Raw genomic sequence first — 22,014 nt, forward strand, 5'->3', positions numbered from 1 at the left:
GGCTCTGCTGCTGTCGGGGTCTCCAGGGAGGATCCCAGCAGCTGCTCCAGCCTCTCGCTGTGTCCTGGAGCAGCACCCAGGGAGGTGCCTGGGCTTTGTCCCGGCCAGGGGCTCGTCCAGGGCCGCTCATGGGGACAGCGGGACGGGATCCGAGCTGGGATTTCCAGCCTGGAGCCCTCTCCTGGAGGAAAAGGCAGCTCTGCTGCCTGGAGAGCGAGGGAGGGAGGCGGGATGGACACTGCTGAGCCGGGACTCGGGGCTGCCACTGGCCAGGCTGTGAGGAGAAAGGGATGCTCAGCAAAGGCAGCCCCAGATCCTGCTCTTCCAGAGCCTCCGGACAATTCACAGGGGCGAGATCACTGCAAGCTGTGTTTCTGCTCCACTCCCTGCTCCTGGCCAGCCGGGAATGTGCTCTCCTGCCCTTCTCGTGTCTGAGAGGCCCCGGACACTCTCAGCACCTGCCTTGGGACTGGGCTTTGGAGAGATGCGGGCTGGGACCATCCACCCCTGGCAGAGCTGATCCAGCGGCTCCCAACGCTGCCCCAGCAAATTCCCTCTCCAGCTCCTCACGGAAGGAGCCTTCCTTCAACCTCTAGTGTTTCACAAGCAAGCAGCAGCTACCAGGGCGTATCTGTGGTTGCAGAGGTAGGTGCCAAGGGCTTGCAGGAGGGGCAGCAGGCCGGATCCGTGCCGGGGCTGGGGAAAGGCAGGGAGCGGAGGGGACAGCCCTGGAGCCCGGGGCAGGGAGGGATTTCTGCCATTGGGCCGGGATTTGGGCTCAGAGCTGCAGCAGCCTCAGCTGCCCGTGCTCTGCGAGCCTTCACTCGGTCCCCGGGCAGGAATAAACCCCTCTCACGGGGCTTTGGGGGCTGCAGCAGCGTCCTGCGGGCAGGCTGCAGCCCCGGCTGCATTTAAGGGCACGGCACACAAAGGCCGGCAGGGCTCCGTGCCCTTCCCACCCCCGAGCAGCGGCTCTTTGGCTTGCCCAGAGCCGTGCCATCGGCCAGAGGTGGCTCTTGCCTGGCTGGCGGCGGCCGCAGCTCCCCGGGAGCGGGGCTGACCACTCCCCCTCCCTTTGAATAGCAGCCCTGCCTGAACACGATGGGATTTCCATCCTCCCTCCGGCGCCGACAGCTCCAGGTAGCTGCGGCCAGAGCGGACACAAGCGTGGGGAGCCGTGGAGGATAGAAAGCTTTTCCCCGGGTCCTTCAGCTGAGCCGTAAGTGCTGGGAGAGGCTCTCGGAACTCTTTTGGGGGTTGGAGGTACCTGTGGACATTTTCTGGACGCCTCAGATTTGGTTTGTGGTGATTTACTTTTCCTCTCTCCGTTTCCAGTTTCACGCAGTAATTGATTTGTGTACCCCTACCGCAGGATCTTCTGTAAATGTCTGAGACGATGCTTCCCTGTAAAAATTTATATATATATCTATTTGTACGTGAATTTTATATGGAGATTCAGGAAAACATTATTATTTTCCTCACAGAAATGGAAAGCTGTGCACTGGCATTGGTACAGTGAATTAAATTTGCGGCTCCTTCGCTGTTTTGAATTGTAATTTGGTTTTGGTGTAATTTGGTTTGGTTTTGCTGTGTTGGAGGGGAGATCCAAAGTGCCTGAGGTCGGACAGACAGACTCGGGGCTAATTCCTGCTTTGCAGGGATGAGTGGAAGGATTTGCTGTGAGCCTCCAGGTGTTTTCCATGGCAATGCCATCCCCTAAAGGGCTGACAGTGCCACAGGTGCCAGCATTTGTCCTTGGGAGAAGCTGGAGTGTGACAGCCGCAGGGATGGGGTGCCCAGGTGCTGCCATTCCTTGGGAAGAGCAGAATCCTGTCCCCGCCAGCCCAGGCAGTGGGAACTGAGTCCCAGAGGAGCCCAGCCAAGGCCTTCCCCCTTCCCACTCGTCTGTAAATCATTGCTTTGCATGTGGTCCCTCACTGATGGTGTTAGAGTCACCATCAGCTTCCCATCCTGGGCTGTCACCTGACACCTTTGGGGGCTTTCCTGCCACAGCCCGTTCCTGCTGCCTCCCGATCCGCTGGCCTTGCAGCTCTCCCCTGCCTGCCATCTAAATAATGTTCTGGCAAGGCTGATTTTTTGGGGCATTTTCTCCTTGCCCAGGGCCTGGGGGTGTATGGAAGGCAGAGGTGCTTTTAGTACCCCAGCACTGGGATGTGTGTGTCCCTTGTCCTCAGGTTCACCAAAGAGCTTTGGGGGGACCATGTACCCCTCCAGATCACAAAACTCTTTTCCATCTGGCAGCTTGAGGGACAAAGACACAGAAGGTAACCCCACCTTTCCCAGTGGTCTGGAGCCCCGTGGCAGAGCGGGGTTTGGTGGCATTTTCAGAGTGGGTTTGGGCAGGCTGGTGCAGGTGTCCTGCTGAAGGTCCCACAGGGATCCTGGGGATTCCCAGCTGGGCTGGCCAGCCCTGCCCAAGCCCCTGTGCCACGGGAGGGGCTGGGCTCTGTGACATGGGGAAGGTGTGAGGGGTCAGGTCCTGCCCCAGGCAGGGATCCCTCTCCGAACAGCGTGACCCTGATCCTGTTCTTTTCCCTCGTGCTCGGCCCCAGCTGAGGGCCTGGCCCATGGCATTGTGAAGCCTATTGCTTCACGGAGGTAAATTCGTGAGTGAAATAACAGCTGACCTAATTAACCCTCCCTTCACATCCTCCTGCAGTTGCTGGTGGCTGCTGTGAACCGGGGCAGAGCAGGGTGATTTAATGGCAACAGCTCTGGCATCCCACCTAAACCCTCTCCTGCCTGAGCGTGCGGTCAGCTCACTGTGCATCTGCTGGGGCTGCTGCTGGGGGCATTACTTCAGCTTCATTAGCAGCTGGGTAATCGATGAATGAGCAGAGAGCAGGAGAAACAGAGAAAAAGCAGTTTACTCCGAGAACAGAGAGTGAGGGCTTTGTGAGGCTGGGCCAAACTTTAACCACCCTGGCACCCTCCCACGGCTGCTGCCACCCATTCCAGACAGAGTTTGTCCAGCCAAATGGGAGAGCTCCTGAGAGCCCATCGTATCTCCCTCAGATCTGACAGCACCGGGGGAGGGGAGCAGCCAGGGATGGAGCAGGAGGGATGGAGCAGCCAGGGATGGAGCAGGAGGGACAGAACTGCCAGGGATGGAGCAGGAGGGATGGAGCAGGAGGGATGGAGCAGGAGGGAAGGAGCAGGAGGGAAGGAGCAGGAGGGATGGAACAGTCAGGGATGGAGCAGGAGGGACAGAACTGCCAGGGATGGAGCAGGAGGGATGGAGCAGGAGGGATGGAGCAGGAGGGATGGAGCAGCCAGGGATGGAGCAGGAGGGATGGAGCAGCCAGGGATGGAAGAGCCAGGGATGGAGCAGTCAGGGATGGAGCAGGAGGGACAGAACTGCCAGGGATGGAGCAGGAGGGATGGAACAGTCAGGGAAGGAGCAGGAGCGATGGAGCAGGAGGGATGGAGCGGCCAGGGATGGAGCAGGAGGGAAGGAGCAGGAGGGATGGAACAGTCAGGGATGGAGCAGGAGGGATGGAGCGGCCAGGGATGGAGCAGGAGGGATGGAGCAGGAGGGATGGAGCAGCCAGGGATGGAACAGTCAGGGAAGGAGCAGGAGCGATGGAGCAGGAGGGATGGAGCGGCCAGGGATGGAGCAGGAGGGAAGGAGCAGGAGGGATGGAACAGTCAGGGATGGAGCAGGAGGGATGGAGCGGCCAGGGATGGAGCAGGAGGGATGGAGCAGCCAGGGATGGAGCAGCCAGGGATGGAGCAGGAGGGATGGAGCAGGAGGGATGGAACAGTCAGGGATGGAGCAGGAGGGATGGAACAGTCAGGGATGGAGCAGGAGGGACAGAACTGCCAGGGATATGCTGACAGGCAGCCCCTGCCCCATCCTTTCCAGCGAGCCGCTCCCCAGCGCTCATCCCCCGGCTGTCAGCGCCCTGCAGCTCGGAGGGCGGCCCGGGGGCTCAGATGCTCAGCCTCGCCCCTCACTTTCCCCGGGTGACCTTATCCCGGCCCTTTAACCTCCTGCAGTATTTCCAGCGGGTGCAGAAGGGCTGTCGCTGCTCTATTGTTCACCGCAGCACCACCCACCGCCCCGCCCGCTCGCCCTGCAGGAAATCGGGCGCCAATTTTGTAACTCGAAAGTTAGAAAAGCGTAAGAAAAGGGATTTAGCGTGGCCAATGTGTTAGAAGGCATGGTTGTAAGTATCTAAAGCACAGTCCCGTCCCTTGCTCCGCTCCTGCCGTAGGGATGTGCTGTATCCCGGCGGGGGCCGGGCAGATGAATGGAAGGAGGTTTCTAAGATGCCACCAGATCAACATCCCCTGCTTCCCCTGGGAAAGGAGCTGGCAGGGGGCCTGGAAAGTGCCCGGGTCCCAAGGGTTAAAGCCCGGCGGAAGGATGGCATTTCCACCGGCTCTTTGCCCCACCCCTTCAAGATGATAAATTATTGCTCGATGCTAAAATGAAGAGGTTGTTACTGAGCAGCTCCGTGCCAGCCAGGCAGCCCGGGGAGGGTGGTGGTGTGGCAGGGGCTGCTACAGGTTTTTAAAGCCTTGCTTCACCTTCTTGAAGCCAGAAATATTTTGGTGGCATTGCTGATGCTGCCCCATCCTCCTGGCTTCTGGTCAGACCCCATGGAAAAAGAATTTCTCGGTTTATGGGGATGGAGGAAAGCTCCTGAACAGGGTTTGTGGCTGTCCCGGGTGTGCCACCCTGCAGTGACAGCTTCCCTGTGTGCCCAGCCCGGGCTGAGGGATGTGGGATGGAGCTGAGTGTGCTGCTGCAGCTCAGAAACTGGGGAACGAGACTTTGCAGCAGAGCCATGGATGGAGCATTAAACTGGGAAACAGAAACTTGACTCTGCCACTGGAAAGTCACTGTGGCATCACTCCACTTCCCCCTTCCTATCCTTCAAAAACCATAAAGCTAAAACATTGCATGGAAACTCTGTAAAGTGTCTTCATATATTGAATAGACAAAATTCACTTTATTCGAATATCCATTTTTACCTCCTTCCCAACTTCTGCAGGGGTGTTATGTGTGAATCATGAGCACAAACTGCTTTTCCTTTTTTAAACCAAGCTTGGTAATTGACTTAAAATTTAAAAAAATCCCGACCTTGTAAAAGAGGAGGGATGGATGTTGAAATGAAATTAAAATTTTAATTTAGTTAAGAAATGATCCAAGAGTGTAATAGCTTTGGCTGGTACTTGATCAAGTCCCACAATAAATGCTGGTTCTCCCACACATGTTTTCACAATAGGACAGGAATAATAAGAGCAAACAATAAGACTGAAGTCAAGCTGTTAAGTCATTAAGGATTTTACCAAATGGTTCTGATTCCCCTCTATTTACTAGCAGCTCTCAGCAATGGATTATCTTGATGTAAATCTGCAGTGATTTCCTCAGTATCAGCCAAATTACCTGCCTGGAGAGCGCCAGTCTGGAATGGGGCTCAGCTGAGCTCCCTGACAGCATCCAGGGGAGGAGAGGAACTCTGGGCTCTCATTAGAGGAAGCTGAAGAGAAGCAAAATATCGCTCAGCCATCAGGGAAACTTGCTGACAGTGAGAGATGTTTTGGGCTGTGAAGTAGTTTCCTCTGGGAAGTGGTGGAAGTTCTGTTAAAATTAGCCTGGACAAAGCACAGCAGAGCTCCCTCTGTGCTGTCTCTGCCTCCTCTTTCACCCTGGCTTTTCCAGAGCACAGTTATTCCATTTCCATTCCTTTTCCAGCAGGGCGTGTCACCTGCTGGGTGCCATCCCTGCCCATAGTGGGGGCTTGGGATGGTCCCTTCTGGGATTCCTTCTTCGGGGATTCCATCATTCCAGGTCCTTTCAGAGCCTTCAGCCTGTGTTTCTCTGTCCTTTAACCATTGTCACCCACAAAACCTGCATCAGGTTGGGAAACTGGTTTAATTTGTGTTTAACCAGGCCTTCTCTTGAACCCACAGAGATGGGAATGCAAATTGTTGCTGAGTTTTTTGCTGTTCCTTCTCCTCTCTTGTGCTTTTTAACAGCTCAGCTTAGAGGGGAAGAGAAACCAGAAAGCAAACTGGCTGAATGTCTTGGAGCTGCTGTCTAGAGATGCTAATTCACCTCTTGCAGGCTGCTGGGAGAGTTGCTGGGGCTGATTTGCAGCTCTGGTTAAATCCTATTGCTATTCCTTGCTGCATGAAGCCTGTCCAGGGTGTCAGGATGGGTTTGCTGCTGCTGCTGTCAGTGCACAGCCACGGCCTCGACCAGCAGCGTGCAGCATCTCGCTGGAAGGTTCAGCCTGAGAAAGATGCAAACGACACCCAGCGAGGCATGAACGGCTCTCGAGAGCTGCTGCGAGCGAGGTGCCTCCATCAAAGGAGAAAAAACCCCAAACCAAACCCCAGCTGCCACTGCATGAGCTGCAAAGCAGAGAGCAGAGATGCTCCTGGGGACTGCTGTTTGCTCTCTGGGGCTGTGACTCCTCGCTCTCGGACACGTGGCTGTCACTGTGGCAGGAGAACAGCCCCCAGCTCTCTCTGGCTCTGTTTCAGCCTGTCTGGCTTTGTTTGGCAGTGTCAACCTTTGCTTTAGGGTGAGGTCAGCCCATGTTTACCTGAGATGGTTTCCATGTGCAGAAAGTTGGGTCAGGCGTGTGTTGGGCTGGGATTGAGCACCTTGCCCTGTGTTAGGGGGTGCCCTTCGTGCCAGGGATGCTCCACCCTGGGAATGCTCGAGGACAGGTTGGACAGGGCTTAAAGCACCCTGCTCTCATGGAAGGTGTCCCTGCCCATGGCAGGGGTGGAACTGGATGGGCTTTAAGGTGCCTTTGAGCCCAAAGGTTCTGTGCTCACTCAGCTTGTGGGCCCCAGGCACGGTCTCTGTGTCACCCAGCTGCAGGGAGGCTGAGGCCAAGGCGTTCCAGTGCCTCCTTAGGGCTGTGCAGGGCGTGCACAGATGCTGAGATTAGTTAAGGCTTCTCAGCCACACTAACTCACACTCGCTGTGGTTTTGGGCACAGCACAAACAGAAACAGCCTGCTGGTTCTTCCACCACGTATGGGTAGTTTTGAGTCTTGTGAATTAAAAAAGAGAAGTTTGAAAAAAAAAAATCTGCTGGTGTTCGAGGCAGAGTTAGTAATAAGCAGCAGGAAATGATGATGATAATTTAATACCATGCACATGCAGGTGTTTTGTGTTGGGCCATTACTCACAGGGCACGGGGGAGATGCTCTGGGGGTCCCTGTTTGCTGAGGTGCTGAGTGAGACACAGCCAAAGCAGCTCTGACCTGCCCAGGGGTGCAACTGCAGAGAGCTCCAGCAGCAGCAAAGCCCTGGGGGAAGGAGCAGAGGGAAGGCTGGGAGAGGATCCCAGGGCCTCCAGGAGATGTTCACGAGTCAGGCAAGAAGTGAAGGCTGGAGGTGACGTGGTTGGGCTGGTTGTGCTGGGAAGAGCTGAGCACAAAACATGTGGAGCATGAGTCTGCTGAGGGAGCTGGGGGGCTCAGCCTGGAGCAGAGGAGGCTCAGGGAGCACTCCTGGCTCTGCACAACTCCCTGCCAGGAGGGGACAGCCAGGGGGAGTCCAGGGAACAAGTGATAGGAGTAAAGGAAACAGCTTCAAGGTTCCACCAGCGGAGGTTTAGGTTGGATATCAGGAAAATTTCTTCACTCAAAGGTTTGTCAAGCACTGGCACAGCTGCAAAGGGCATGGTGCAGTCACCTTCCCTGCAAGTGTTCCAAACCGTGTAAAGTGGCGCTTGGGATTGTGCTGGGCCTGGCAGTGCCAGGTTAAGGGCTGGACAGGATGGTTCTGGGAGTTTGTTGTAAGATACCTCAGCCAGGTGTTTGCAGCTGCAGTGGCCACTGCAGGAACGCAGAGGTGTTCCAGGAGCCGGAGCTGTGTCCTCAGGGAGGTTAAAGCAGCTCCTCTGCATCACCAGGCTGGGAACAGCCATTCCCTCGGCTCCAGGGCCCATCCTGCCCAAGCCAGCCCTGCCACACCCAGGCTATTCCCCTTCCCTCTTTCCTGCCAGCACCTTGGAGTCACATCCCCAGAGCACAGTGCCCTGTGCTGTCCCTTGGCATCACAGGGAGAGAGGGAGAAACAGCCACACCTCTGATAACAGAGCCTCTCTGCAGTTCCTCCACCTCAGCCACACTGATGGCTTTTGATGATTAAAAATGCCAGCTAATGAGCAGCTCTGGCAGGAGGACTTGCTCAGAAGAGTGAATCCTGTGTGAGGAATGCCATGTGGGACTGCAAGGGAACGATTCAGTGAGGGAAACCTCGCTGCTCATGTGCAAAAACAGAGGATGTGTCCTGAAAACAGCAAAGTTCTTTGTGAGACAGACTGGGCATGACAAAGCTTTCACAGGAAAGGTGTTGATCTCAACAAACTGCCTTTTTTTTTTTCTCTCTCAAAAGAAAAAAAATTGGCAACAATTTCCCACCAATTCTCCAGCAAAGGAAATATGATCTCATCTTCCCTCAGAGCAGCTCCCTCAGCTTGCAGGTGATAATTCATTCCCCATTGTAAGGCTCTCCCCTGGTTACACTCCTGCATCTGTGTGCTGTGTTGTTGATACGACCCCTCTAATCACAATATTTCCTATTAATCCAGGTATTTTTCCTCTTAACTTTTCCAGCCTAAACTAATTAAAGGGGACAGTCTGCTCCAAGCTTTGCACAGCTGTGGAAAGCATGGATTTAGCTGGTGCTGTCAATTTTTATGGCATGGAATCTAATGTCCATCTCCATTCCTGCAGGCACCTCCAAGATGATGAGTTATTATATGGACACAACCATCGGCAGCACAGCTCCTTATCCTTTGGCTCGGCCTGGAATGATGGTAAGGAACAGGCAGGACAAGGGGGAATGGCCTTGCACTGAATGAGAGTGGGTATAGATTAGATTTTAGGAAGAAATTCTCCCCTGTGAGGGTGGGCAGGTCCTGGCACAGGTTACCCAGAGCAGCTGTGGCTGCCCCTGGATCCCTGGCAGTGCCCAAGGCCAGGCTGGACAGGGCCTGGAGCAGCCTGGGACAGGGGAAGGTGTCCCTGCCATGGCAGGAGTTGGAGTGAGACAGTCTTTAAGTCCCCTTCCAATCTGAATCTCTCCATGACTCTATAAAAAACAGGAATTGGGGCTGGTTTCCTACCCCAGCAGTTTTCTCTTGGGTTGCTGGGATTTCTCCAGCCCTGACCCAGCTCGGTGCTGTCTCCTGAGTATCCAAGGTTTTAGGTAGTTCAGAGCATTTCTGAATTCCAAGTGTTTACCCAGAGCTTCTCTGACCCTCCCGAGCCTGCAAACCTCCCCTGGAAACGGGATCCTGCATCGGATTTCCTGCGCTTGTGTTGGGAGGATTGTCAGGAGAAGCATTGTCCTGCTGCCTGCTCCCCCTGCTGACCTTCACCTGGGATCAGTGGCACCAGCACAGAGCAGGACGGCATTTGGGAAAGGTTCTCGTGGCTTTTTGCAGTTTTGGGACCACTCTGGTGCTCCCTCTCCCAGGCCAGCTCTGTTCTGTTGGCAGCTGATGAGTAGTTGTGTATAAAAAAGGTTGGAATGTGATCCTGGGACAGGCTGGGCAGGGATTTGAGCCTTTTTTAGGAAAATCAGATCCATATTTAAGGAAAATGGATCCATATCTAAATAAATCAGACCTATATTCACAGAAATCAGATCTCTGTTTAGAGAAATGACATTTCTAATCATTTGTCCAAAGAACTGCTGGGCATTAGAGGTCAGATAAGCTCTGGGCTCACACCTCAGGCTGCACAGAACTTGTGCTAAAACCCAACATTTTCCCCAAATTGGAAAGAAAAGCTCAGCCTGAGCCGTGAAATATTCCCAAGGCAGCTCCATACATTAAATGGTTCCAAGCAAGCATTTGGCTTTTAAATATTGATTCACCATCAAGGAAACCTATTCCCCAGCAGGGAAATGGTAACAATGATAAAATATTCAAACATCCTGCATTTATTTATAGGTATGTGCATGGTATTGTCCTCTTCTAAGGGAGACAAACACTTAAATGCAATGTATTTATTATATGGTGTATATATATATATGTGTGTGTGTGTGTCCATGGTAAATATACATATAATATATGCACACAGATGCACATAATAAATATGTGTATATATATAAACACACACAATATATACATAAATATATATGTATAAAATAGGTGTGTACAAAATAAAATGAAAATTATATCCTGGGATCATTTATTAAAGCTTTGTTCCCAATCTAAACAAATCTATGTTTCTAAATCCCTCTGTATCTATGGCTAATAAATATATTTTCTTTATAGATAAATATATTTTCTTTATAGACTATAAATTCAGCTTCATATACAATAAAAATAAATCTGTAATTTATATTGAGTTATATGGCAGGATTACATAGGTGTGGGTGTATAAATGCTTATCTCACACATATAATCACTACATCTATAATGTATTGTGTGTTAACACATAGTGCAGTATATGATGTAATGTTTGGGTAATAATACATTATATTATATAAATTATATATGCATCTGTACATTTCATATGAGGTGTATAACTCATATACCCATGTGTGCATACCACATGTATAAACACGTCTGTGGACACAGCAATAAAACCAATATAAATATAAATAACCCAAATATAAAGAAAATAATCCCAAATAATATCTCTCTAAATAGGAAGAGGAACATAAATATGACAGCTGGGAGCAGGCTCTGCCACAGTGCCTGGGCAGGGCTGTGGTTCTGCACCCCCACATTTTGGGGGGTTTTGGGGCCTTCTGCTGCCTCAAGATGACATTCCCAGTTATGGGGGGTGGAACAAACCCCTGGCACACAGGGTGTCCCCATGGGTGGCCCCTCAGGCTGGAATCCTGCCAAGCTCAGCCTCACTCTGACCTTCACTTTTCTCCTCAGATTGGTTTAAAAAAGGCCCTTTTTGGTCCCGTCCCAACCCCCTCAGCCAGACGAGCTGGGATCTGCCAGAGCAGGACTTGCTGCCCCATTCTGGGGGCAGCCCCACCACCCCTGCACATTTTGGGGTCTGCTCCCCTGACAGTTCCCCTCTGCTGTTTCCAGAAACAAGGAGTCCCTGCTCCCTGCGAGGATCCCTGGCTGATGTGTGGCTTTCAGGCCTCCTGCTGCCAGCCCCGGCCGTGCTGCCCGCTGTGGGACGAGCCCGCCACGCAGGAGGTGCCCACGGGGCTGGAGCACTACGGCACGGGTAGGACACGGGGGACAAGGGGGGGACACGGGTGGGACATGGAGGGGACAAAGGGGGGCACCTTCCCTGTGCTGGGGGGGCTTGGAGAAGCCTCAGCTGGAAAAATGAGCCTGAATCCCCACCAGGCTCTGTTTGTCGTGTCCCCCCCGCGTCTCCTCCCAGATTTGCTTTCTGCCCCAGTCCTGCCATCGTTTATTGGGGTTTTTGCCCTTAGTGCCTCCCTCAGGCTCAGCATCACCAGGTAGGTGCCTGCCTTGATGGTGTCAAGGGTCTCTTAGTGAAGATTGGCCCAAAAAGCAGGAAAAAATCTTAATTATGGGTTTTTTTTATCTATTGTCCTCCTATTGAAGCGATGCTGAAGGGTGGGAGCTTCCTCCTTCCCTGCCATGGTATGGGAGAACCCGTCTCCCCTTTCAGCTGGTGATTTTGCTGGTTTTTGGAAATTTGAAGTTCTGTGTGCACATAGGGGCAGCAGCCCTGCTCCCTGGGGTCTGGCAGGATCCCGTGGGCAGGCTGGACCTGCCAAGCTGCTGGTTGCATCCTCTGCATTTCTCCTGCCATTTGTAGGACTGATGTCCTGGCTCCAAGTTAGTGGCTTTGGAAAGTGGCCTCCATGGAGGCTTGCAAGGAAACAGGGATTCCCAAACTTCCATTCCACTCTGATGGTAATTTTGGGTCTCTCATAACTCAGTGCTTTGCACTGGCACAGGGTGCCCAGAGCAGCTGTGGCTGCCCCAGCCCTGGAAGTGTCCAAGGCTGGGACACTTGGAGCAACCTGGGATAGTGGAAGGTGTCACTGCCCACAGCAGGGGGTGGCACTGAATGGGCTTTAAGGCCTCTCCCAACCCAGTTCTGGGATTTTATCATTCCTGGAGAGGAATCACCATCATTCTCTGGTGGTCACCAGAGCTGGAGGAGAGGCCACGATGGGCTATCAGCTAAATCAACTCCCTGCCTGGGCCTAGGGAATGTCTCCTCCTACACCTTTACAGTTTGGAAGTTGTTGGAAAAGCAGCAGTGTCTGATTCTTGCAGCTGGCAGGACAGATGTTTTCTGGCCTGGGGTGGGTGAGGAGGAAGCAGCCCAGGGCTCAGGTACCCCCCGGCACAGCCTGGCTGAACCAAGAGAAAGAGCTCAAGTTGCACAACAGTGACCTTTGCTAAGGGCCAAGATGGAGTTTATGTTTCACTCCGGTCCCACATAAGCCTGTCCTGAAGCACTTAAATCCCGTGTAAGCTGTCCTGTGGCATGTGCTGCTCTCCTGTGAGCGGTTCCTGCTCGTTAGCAGTGCTCACAGCCCCTGGGGAGGGAGAGCCCTGCTGCTCAGAGACTTTCTGCAGCTGAGGAATTCAGCAGGACCAGTGACTGCTGCAGTCAAATGGACAGTTTGAAATCTCTCCTTGGCAAAGGTTCAGGCATTTGGGTTTTTCCTTTCCTCCTTTGGTGAGCACTTGAGTGTGAGCAGGAGATGGACAGAGAGCTGTGCCTGTGGCCAGAGCAAAGCCCCTCTGCTATTCCCAGGCGTCCTTATTCCAGCTATTTGCTCAACTCCCGTGAGTGACCTCTCTCAGCATGATGTCAGCTCTGCTCTGATGAAATCTGCCCTGGCAGCATTTGGATTTGCTCAAACATTTTGCAAGTCTGTGCCTGGAAAGTTTTTTTAGGGCTTTTTTTCCCAACCCTCTCCCATTTTCTGTGAAAGTGCTCTCTCCAGGGACCAACATATCTGCAGCCCAGATCTTCCTTACTCCATGATGGCTCTGTGAACTTTCTTATTGCAGAGGCTGGAGTCAGCCTCAAACATTAGTGAGGCCAAGGAAAGAAACCCAAGCTGTTTCTGTCTTCCACAGGTTTTGATCCAGCTTTTAGTGAGTTGGGATGAGCAGGACAGGCCCCTGGATCACTTGCAATACCTAAAAATTACTTTTCAGTTTTGCCTGCTGCAATGCAAGGTGCTCTTTCTCTGATTTTTTTTTTTTTTTTTTTTTTTTTTTTATATTGCTGGCTCTTTAGTCTAGAGCAGTTTCTAATTTTAAATGAGAGGAAACTCTTATTTGTATGTGGGGCCAGGAACAGCCTTTCATTTCTCCTTTGTGTCTCGGCTACACATGAAAACCATTTGTCATCTATTCTTCTGCTGCACCAGAGGCTATTTTGGTTTTCATGGTCCTGATGTTGGTGAAAGAAACAAGTCAACAAGGAAAATGCAAGTGTGAATATATCCTCCTGCAATAGAAACCCACAACATTTCTAAGAGTTTGAGGGCTGCTTGCGTTTAGGGAAGATACTTTGCCTTTGAAGCTTGGGCAAGTTTATTTACACTGTGCTTGAAGCTGATAAGATTATTCTGTGATATGGATAGAGGAAAGCCTGATGTGGATTTAGCTCATAGATAAAGCAAGAAGGGGTGGAGTCTTTTTGGCTTGAAAGGCAAACATTTGAAAACGGACTAGAGACAGTTTTGTCAGCTTGTGCCACAATGTGTGGTGCACATGTTGGGAATGTCAGTGCCCAGGGATCACCACAGCGAGGGAAAGGCCTGGCCCAGAGGTGACAGAACAAGACCATGCAGAGGGGAGCTGCTGGCAGCACCTCTGCTCCTTGCACAGGTGGCATCAGGACTGTAAAGGCACCTTGGCTGCTCCATTTGCCACCCAACTGCAGGTGCCCTGTGCCTGCCCAAAGCGTTGCTGAAAGGATGCTGAAAAAGCCACACTTAGCACCTCAGGGTGAATTCATAAGGAAATAGGATCCTAATATTCCTCCCTGGGAATATTTTTTGGATTATGCAAGGTTAGGTGTAAAAGTGGAGCGGAAGAGAAGATTTGCTAGTGGAATTATCAAATTGTTGTGGGGCTCTGAACAACCTGATCCAGGGGGTGGAATCCTGCCCGTGGTGCAAGGGTTGGAATGAGAGGATCTTTAAGGTCCTTTCCCACCCAAACCACTCTGCGATTCTGTGATTCCATTACAATTTCAGCATGGACATGATGATGGCTTGTGCTGCCTTTAGGAGCCAAGGCCACTTTAACAACGCCTTCCGCTCAGAATGGGTTTGTTTTCCTTACTGATAGGGAAGATAAAACTGTTGTTAATGGCAAGTGAGGGATGGAACGGTCCCGACTCCAGCAGAAGAAGTCTCTACAACTGTTGTGCTGAATTAGCATCCTTGCACTGAAGGTATTCCCAGCCTTTTAGATACTTCTGGAGCATTTGGGGGAGTGCTCCTGGCTTCACTGAGAAACAAACCACAGAAGCCCAGAATGGCTTGGGTTGGAAGGGACCTTAAGGATCATCTCATTCCAACACCCTGCCACGGCCAGGGACACCTTCCACCAGAGCAGGCTGCTTTAAACCACATCCAGGCTGGCCTTGAACAATTCCAGGGATCTTTTGAAGAGCAAAAAGCAGAGCTGGTGCTTCATGGGCATCAAGTCCTCGCAGCCTGGGCTGCCCTGGTGTTGAGCTGGTTTGGCCAGGAGAGCCGAGCCCTTGCAGCTGGAGAAACACCTCGGTGTGCTCTGCCCCCACACAGAGCAGGGGTGGATGCTCCCCCCGTGCCCCCACCCTGTGATCCTCCTTCCAGCCCGGCTCCCAGCCCCAGCAGCCGGGGTCCCCCGGGGCCGCCCACATCTGTGGCCAAGCCTCCCTGCTTTTCCCCACGTGTCCCCCTCCTCTGCCTGCTCTTCTCCCGGTGGAGAACCCTGCAGGAAAACATTCTCTGCGAGCAGTTTGTGGGCCATCTTCCAGGCCCACGCTCGGAGGAAGGGGGCTTGGGGAGGAGGAGGAGGGGGGGGGAAGGTAAAGCTGACCAGGCTCAGCCCGATGGCTTCTCCAGCTGCAGAGCATTTTCTGAGCAAAGCTGTTTTTAAAAAAAAAATCTGCTTTTTTTTTTTTTTTTTTTTTTTTTCATGTCCTTTTATCCTATTTTTAACAGCGGCCTCCTTCCTTTTCTCAGCCTCCTCCAACACTTCTCCCTCCCCTGTGCTGTGCTGCCTCCCCCGCACACTCTCGGGGAGATGAATGGGCGCCTTCTCACAGGGCATGCACAGCTGCTGCTCCTGCCTGCAGGACAGCCAGGCCTTCCCTGGGCCAGCCAGGCCTTCCCTGGGCCAGCCAGGCCTTCCCTGGGCTAGCCAGGCCTTCCCTGGGCTAGCCACGCTCATCCCTGGGCCACCCATCCCTTCCCTGGGCTAGCCAGGCCTTCCCTGGGCTAGCCAGGCCTTCCCTGGGCTAGCCACGCTCATCCCTGGGCCACCCATCCCTTCCCTGGGCTAGCCAGGCCTTCCCTGGGCTAGCCATGCCTTCCCTAGGCTAGCCACGCTCATCCCTGGGCCAGCCAGGCCTTCCCTGGGCCAGCCAGGCCTTCCCTGGGCTAGCCAGGCCTTCCCTGGGCTAGCCAGGCTCATCCTTGGGCCACCCATCCCTTCCCTGGGCCAGCCAGGCTCATCCCTGGGCCAGCCAGGCCTTCCCTGGGCCAGCCAGGCTCTCCTCACCCTCTTTAACAAATAAGGGGGTGGCAAAGGAAGATGTGCAGGAAGGTGAAGGGGAGCATGCTGGGGGAAAAGTCAGGGTGAGCCCCCACGGGGAGGGATGCACTGGATGGAAATTCATTCCATGGCTCAGAGAAAGCCCTGCACAAAATCCTGTCCCTTCCCAAGCTGCTGCAGCATTCCCTGGTCCACAGCTCTCCCTGGCCCAGGGCTGAGTGAGGGTTCTGGGCTCTGTTGTCACCCTCTGGCTGCTGAGGTGACACAGCCTCTCTGGGTCTGGAGCTGTTTAGGGCCTGAGTAGCATGGGGGTTTCTTTTACTTTTCCTTTGGGGATCTTTGGGTATTCCATTGGCTCCAGTTAAGGGCATGGACACTCTGGGCTCTTGAAGGACACACATCATTTTCTCTGTTAAGGGCACTTTCCAATCTGTGGAAAGTGGTGGAGAGAGGAGATCCCTCTATGCCTTGGGAATGAATTGCAGGGCTGTGGGATGCCTGTGGAGTGTTTGAGTCTGCTGGGAAGGATGAGCAGTCCCTGCTTTGCTCTCAGGTCAGTGGGAGCTGCAGTGCCTGGTTCCTGTGGATCCTGTTGTTTCCCAGGTGAGGAAAACACAGACAGGTGCTCCCAGGACACTCCGTGGTGCTGGGACCTGCTGCAGCTCAGCACTTGGAGAGGTTTATTTGCACTGAGGTGATAGAATGACAAAAATCCAGGCTTTCACTTTTCCATTTGTTTCCTGTCTGACTCTGGAAAATTCCCTGTGCTGCCTCTCCAAGACAAAACCCCAGGGAGCTCCTTGTGCCTTGGTCATCAGCAGAGAATGAGCTCAGAGCTCTTTTCCCACTTGAGCTGCAGACTGGAGTCAGCTGGGGATGAGGGATCATGCTCAGAACAGGGCATTGGTGCCTGGGATGAGGCTGGGGGAAAGCTGGAGTGTTGGTGCATGGGTTTTGGGAGAAGCCTGGACATTTGTTGAGGTTCTCAGGTCTAACAGGGGGTGGGATCTCAGCAAGAGGCAAAACTCAAGTTTGGGAGCTGCAAAAATGATCAGCAGAGCTGAGAGCTCCAGTGTGCCTTGGAGAAGGGATAGTGGGATGTAGAGTGCAGGAGGAAGGGAACTGAGCATGTCCAGGGCTCTGTGATGCCTTGAGGCTGCCTGCAGAAGAGCTCTCATTTTGGGGTGCTCTTGGAGCAGGACTGAGCCCTCTGTAGGGATGGATGAGCTGGATGTACCTGTTCGGTTTTCCAGAGGAGGAAACCTTCCTGCACCAAACACTTCAAAAGCAAACCTGGCTGGGGGAGAGAGGGGTGTGGTGTTTGAGCTTTCCCAAGACAATGCCTCAAACCGTGACCTGTGGGAGCACTGGGCAGCAGAGAACCCTCTCCAGAGGGTTTGGTTGCCCGTGGCCAGCCCTTGTATCAGCACTTAGGGAGGTTTGCTGGGCTGATGAGGAGCAGGAAGGGCAGCAGAAGTGAGGAGAGATATTTGGAACAGGCTTCCCGAGAAGTGTTGAAATCCCTGTCCTTTGGAGTGTTCAAAGAATGTGTGAATGTGGCACTGGGTGACAGAGTTTAGTGGTGGACCCAGCAGTGCTGGGGGAATGGTTGGACTGGATGGGTTTCTCCTTCTCTTAGAGGGTTTCTCCAACCTTTAAGATTCTCTGATTGTGTTTTCCCTCTGGATGGACAATGGGATGCCAGGAGAGTGCAGCAGCATGGTCAGAGGGGCTGTGGGGAGTGGGGAATCCGGGACCCTGCAAACAGCCTGATCCCTTCAGCTCCTGGCAGCTCGGAGCACCTCTCTCTCCCTCCAGATGTTCCTTGTGTTTATGGCTGCTGGAGCAAGAGCCTCTCATTAATGTGTTTCTCTCTCTCTTCCTCACATCGAAGCCAGAAGTCTCAGCTCTGAGGCTGCAGCTGGGAAGGAGCTGGGGTGAGGGGTGGGAGAGGGGAGGGAGGTGTGCGCCAGCCTCCCGTCCCATTCAACTCCCCCTCCGCTTCCCTCCCCCCGAATCCTCCCAAAATACACATGCCCTGCAAAAAGAAAAACACTGGCAGATTTTTTATTTCAGAAAGTAAACACTTAGGCCATGGGGGTCTGGAGGTTATGGGAAAAGAGGAAACCATTGGGCTAATCAGGCCGGGACACACTTCCCCTGCTGAAATAAAGCAGAAATCGCTGCCTCACAGGGCGCCGCTGTGGTTAACCCTGGGGCTGCCAGTGCCATGGAGCGTTTTCCCTCAATCCCTGCGATTTGGTGCCTTGTGGTTCTCTCTGGCACTAGCAGTGCTGGGACCTGGACCCTGCCCACTCGTTTTCCCTCAGTCCCTGGGATTTTGGGGCTCGTGGTTAACCCTGGGGCTGCCAGTGCCGTAGAATCTGTGAGCTGGATATTGCCTGGAAGTTTTCCCTCAATCCCTGGGTTCTGGTACCTCATGGCTCACCCTGGTGCTGCCAGTGCTGCAGAGTCCTGGGAGCCCAGACCTGCCCACTCGTTTTTCCTCAATCCCAGTTTTCTGGCCAGGGTGAGGTGTGGGGTGGAATGGGGGCCAGCACTCCGCAGCAGTCCTGTGGTCCTTTGGGAATGAGCCGTTGGGAATTTTTAGTAGGAAATGAATTTTTTCTCTGCTTTATGAGCCATCCTATAGAATTTCATCATTATTCTTGCCTGAGAACTCTGCCTGCCGGCTGCAATCCTCTGCAGAGAGGAAATCTCTCTCTGCTTGGATCAGCGGGATTTGGGCAAATTCTGCAGAGCTTTGAAAGGTTTTCAGAAAGCTCCATTTTCCCATCCTTGCCAGATTTGCATGAGGTGTATAAATGATTAGATTGTGGATCCTTCCTGCTCTCTTTTACTCCAGTGACTGTAGAGCACATGGAATATGGGATGTGACCAGGAGATGGGAGACCCTTGGTGCTCCTACAAGGAATGATCTCAGCCCAGGAGCCTTTGTACCAGCTTACAGAGATCCCAGTTATCCTTCTCGGAGCCTGCAGGGCCTTGGACTTCTGAGCTCCTTTCCCACATTGCTGAGCTGTGCACTAGGAGTGGGTGTCAGCCCCAGGTGTGACACCTTTTGCAGCTCTGTGTGTTTTTGGAAAGGCTGGATCGCTAAGCAGGAACATTTATGAGAATATCAGAGAGTGGCCGCTGCTGGGAGCCGGGGCTGTTCCATCAGACCTTGTCCCAGGGATTGCTGACTCCCTTTGCATCCTGCTGGGATTGTCAGAGAAGCCGGGGAGCCTTTGCACGCAGATCCCTGCTGCCCCCAGGAAGCCCAGGTTGGCCAGTCCCTGAGGGAGCTGCCAGCACTCCGAGCTGTCCCATGAGCCTTCCCTCTGCCTGGAACCGCTGAGCGGGGCCGGGAAGCAAAAGCGGCACGGAACAGTCTGTAGGCAAGGGAAAGTGATCTTTCCATCAGAGCAGGGAAGGTTTCCCTCAGCCCTGGAGTGTGAGCGGGGGTGGTGAAAGGTGCAGTCACCGGTCCCTTGAGCCATCAGCCTCTTGCAACATTCCCAGCAGGAGGCAAATCCCAGATAGCCGCACCAGGGGAGCTGCAGACCTGCCGGGTCCCACCCTGCTATCTCAAGAATGCATTTGAACAGGAGCTGTTTCTGCAGCCTCTGGAGGTCGGGGCTTCAGATGGAAATCAAGTTCCAGAGACAGTCCCACGGGGCAAATTTCAGAATTTTTGGAGTTGGTGTTCAGCTCAGATAAGCCCTTGAGAGCACAGATACTTTATCTGAGCCTTATCTGAGCTATTTGCATCACTTCAGCCTCAGAAACTGCTGTCAGACGTTTGGGGAGGGGGGTGGGGAGGGGGGCAATTAGAATGGTCTGTCGGTTCTTTTAATTGCTTTTTCCAACACAGAGACACTTCCAGGAGGATGGGACTGTCCTGTGCCCCAGCACAGCTCTGGGAGCTTGTCCAGGCTGGAGAGGGGAAGAGCAGGAAGAAGTGCCAGGCTTAGAGAAGTAAGGACAGCATTAGGAAGATATTTCCTTGAAAGCCCTGTAAGGGATTGCATCTCCCTGCTCTCCTAAAATGAGACAGAAATCAGCCCGAGCTGCCCCTGCTGTCATTTGGGAATGGAAATGATTCCTCCTTTTCCAAGCAGAGCCAGGGCTGAATTTTCTGAAGGAGCTCTCTGCACCTCATTTTCCAGAGCCTGCTTTGTGTCTGTGATGTTTCTCACCTTTCCTGGAGCCTTTGGGGGGAAATGTGGGATCCCTGATCTCTTGCTGCTCTCCCAGATCCCTCTCCATCCCAGCTTTGCAGTGATCAGCTGTTGAACTGCAAGGGCCCCACAGTGGAACCTCCTCTTCCCAGAGGGTGAGGGGGCTTCATTCACCCAAGCTCCCAGTCCTTGTGGCTCTTCCCAGCACCCATCCTCATGGAATCAGAGAATCCCAGAATAGTTTGGGCTGGGGGACCTTAAAGCACGTCTAGTTCCCTAGTCAGGGACACCTTCCACTGGATCAGGCTGCTCCAAGTCCTGTCCAGCCTGGCTTTTTATGGAAGAAGGCTTCTCAGGGATAAGATCTAGGAGCCCAGACTGTGCCTTAGAGCTGGGGTTTGGAAGACCTTGGCTATATCACTTACCAGAAAGTCTTTAGGCATCTAAACCCCACTGCCTTCCATTGGAGTGAGATCCCTAAATCCCTGCAGCCGCTCCCGTGAGCCCCTGCACAGCAGTTTCTCACGTTGGATATGCAGATGATTAATTCAGTGCACATTTTATTGCCATACTTAATTCAGTGAGGTCAGGAGAGTGGCTGAGGGTCCCTGGAGAGCGGGGCTGTGCAAGTGCTTCGGATTACACACAGAAAGAGACGTCTGAAATGATCCTTGGCTGCTGGCGTGGCTGGCCTGGAGCTGCCTGCAGTGTCCCCAGCACGTGCTGGAGTTTCCCAGCCCTCGGCACGGACCTTCCCCCGTGGGCTTTGGGATCAATAAGCTTTGGAAAAGCTGCAGTGGGTCAGTTGTTGGCTGCTTGGCCAGAGCTGGAAGGTGGCTGCTCTGTGTGCAGCTGGTCCTGGGGAGGCATGGGCCTCTGTGGAAGCAGGCAGGGGTGAAGAGGTCCCTGTGTTGGGGTGATGGATTTCCTGGGGCACCTTCAGGGGTCACTCTCTTGCCTGTCTCCAAAATGGCTTTGGTGAGGTGTGGGAACAGCTTGGGATGGAGGGTGGACTTTGCACATGGACTTATTTCCAGTTTTAGGCTCACAAGAGGAGCTTCTCTGTGCTCTGGGAGCTGGCTTTGGAGACCTCTGATCCCCTTTTAGAGACAGGGCTTCTCTCTGGATGTTTTTCCTTCCCCTGTGGTGCTGCAAGGGAAGGTTGGGATGCAAAGCTGGGATCTCCACAAATCCCTGTCGGGAGGGTGGAGCCCAGTGGGGGTTGTTCTTTTCTCAGGGGTAACAAGGGAGTGGCCAAGGGAAAACAGCCTCAGGTTGTGCCAGGGTTTGGTATTTAGGAAAAATGGAGAAAATAAACTGCTCCACCAAAGGGGAGATTTGATTTCTAAGGAAAATCCAGCCCAAACTGCTTCTCCTTAACTCAGCAGCTCTTTTTCAGGAGACGGGAAAGCCTTTCTCCCAGGTCTGTGTGATTCACTCTCCACATCTGAGGTTCAAGTGGGGTCAGGGGGCTCTTGCTTGGTCAAACTGATGTCAACATTGAGGTAGAAAAGGAAAAAAAGGGAGAGATGCCCCAAGGGAGCCTGTTCATGGAAAAATTCTAATTTGGTCAGTTCCAGGCATCTTGCAGAAGAGTCTGCGCTTGGGAGATTTCAACCCAGTTTTCCAGACTCCAGAGGCAGGACTAATTCTGGAAGGCAGTGATGGAAATAAAGCTGGCATCTCCTCCTGCCCTGCATCAGCTCCTCACCACAAGCAACCTTGGGGTATCTGAGACATCTCCAGAGGTGACCAGACCTGCTCTTCCTCTGCTTTGCATCCAGCCTGGGCCTGACCCCAGGAGGGCAGAGGCCTCCTGTGTCTGGCAGCTCTGGCTGTGTTTCCATCCAGGCAAACATCCACTCCAAGGAAGTAGGAGCAGTTTTCCTTGCTCTGCAGTAATCAGACTGACAGGATAATGAGGCAGCCCAGTAGCTTTGCTTTGCCTTTCCCCTGTGCCGAGTCCCAGGCTGGGTGTCAGCTCAGTCCCCATATCTTGAGGAAAAACCTCTCTTTTTTTTCCCTTTTTCTCCTTGTTGCTGCCAAAAGTGACAGATTGTTGGCCGGAAATCATCAGTATTTTGTCAAAACCAAATCCAAATATTTCCAGCCAAACCTCAGCGTTTTCTGGTGCTG

The 22,014-nt window shown here is 53.2% G+C and overlaps 1 protein-coding gene across 2 annotated transcripts in view; it reads left to right on the plus strand.

Annotated features, from left to right (window-relative positions):
• Positions 1-90: 90 nt before the first annotated feature.
• ETS1 (ETS proto-oncogene 1, transcription factor) overlaps positions 91-22,014 on the plus strand; it is a 78,270-nt gene continuing 56,346 nt past the window's right edge. Inside the window, exons 1-3 of one of the 2 annotated variants that reach the window (XM_086861156.1) lie at positions 91-645; positions 8,733-8,815; positions 11,060-11,204. In XM_086861156.1, the coding sequence (XP_086717282.1) occupies positions 8,744-8,815; positions 11,060-11,204 (217 nt within the window). In that variant the 5' untranslated portion in view covers positions 91-645; positions 8,733-8,743. Of the gene's footprint in view, positions 646-957; positions 1,220-8,732; positions 8,816-11,059; positions 11,205-22,014 lie in introns of those variants that run through there. The other variant, XM_023941568.2, reaches the window with a different exon arrangement.

Source organism: Cyanistes caeruleus, chromosome 23 (genome assembly GCF_971803275.1).
Source record: "Cyanistes caeruleus chromosome 23, bCyaCae1.hap1.1, whole genome shotgun sequence".
Taxonomy (NCBI): Eukaryota; Metazoa; Chordata; class Aves; order Passeriformes; family Paridae; genus Cyanistes; species Cyanistes caeruleus.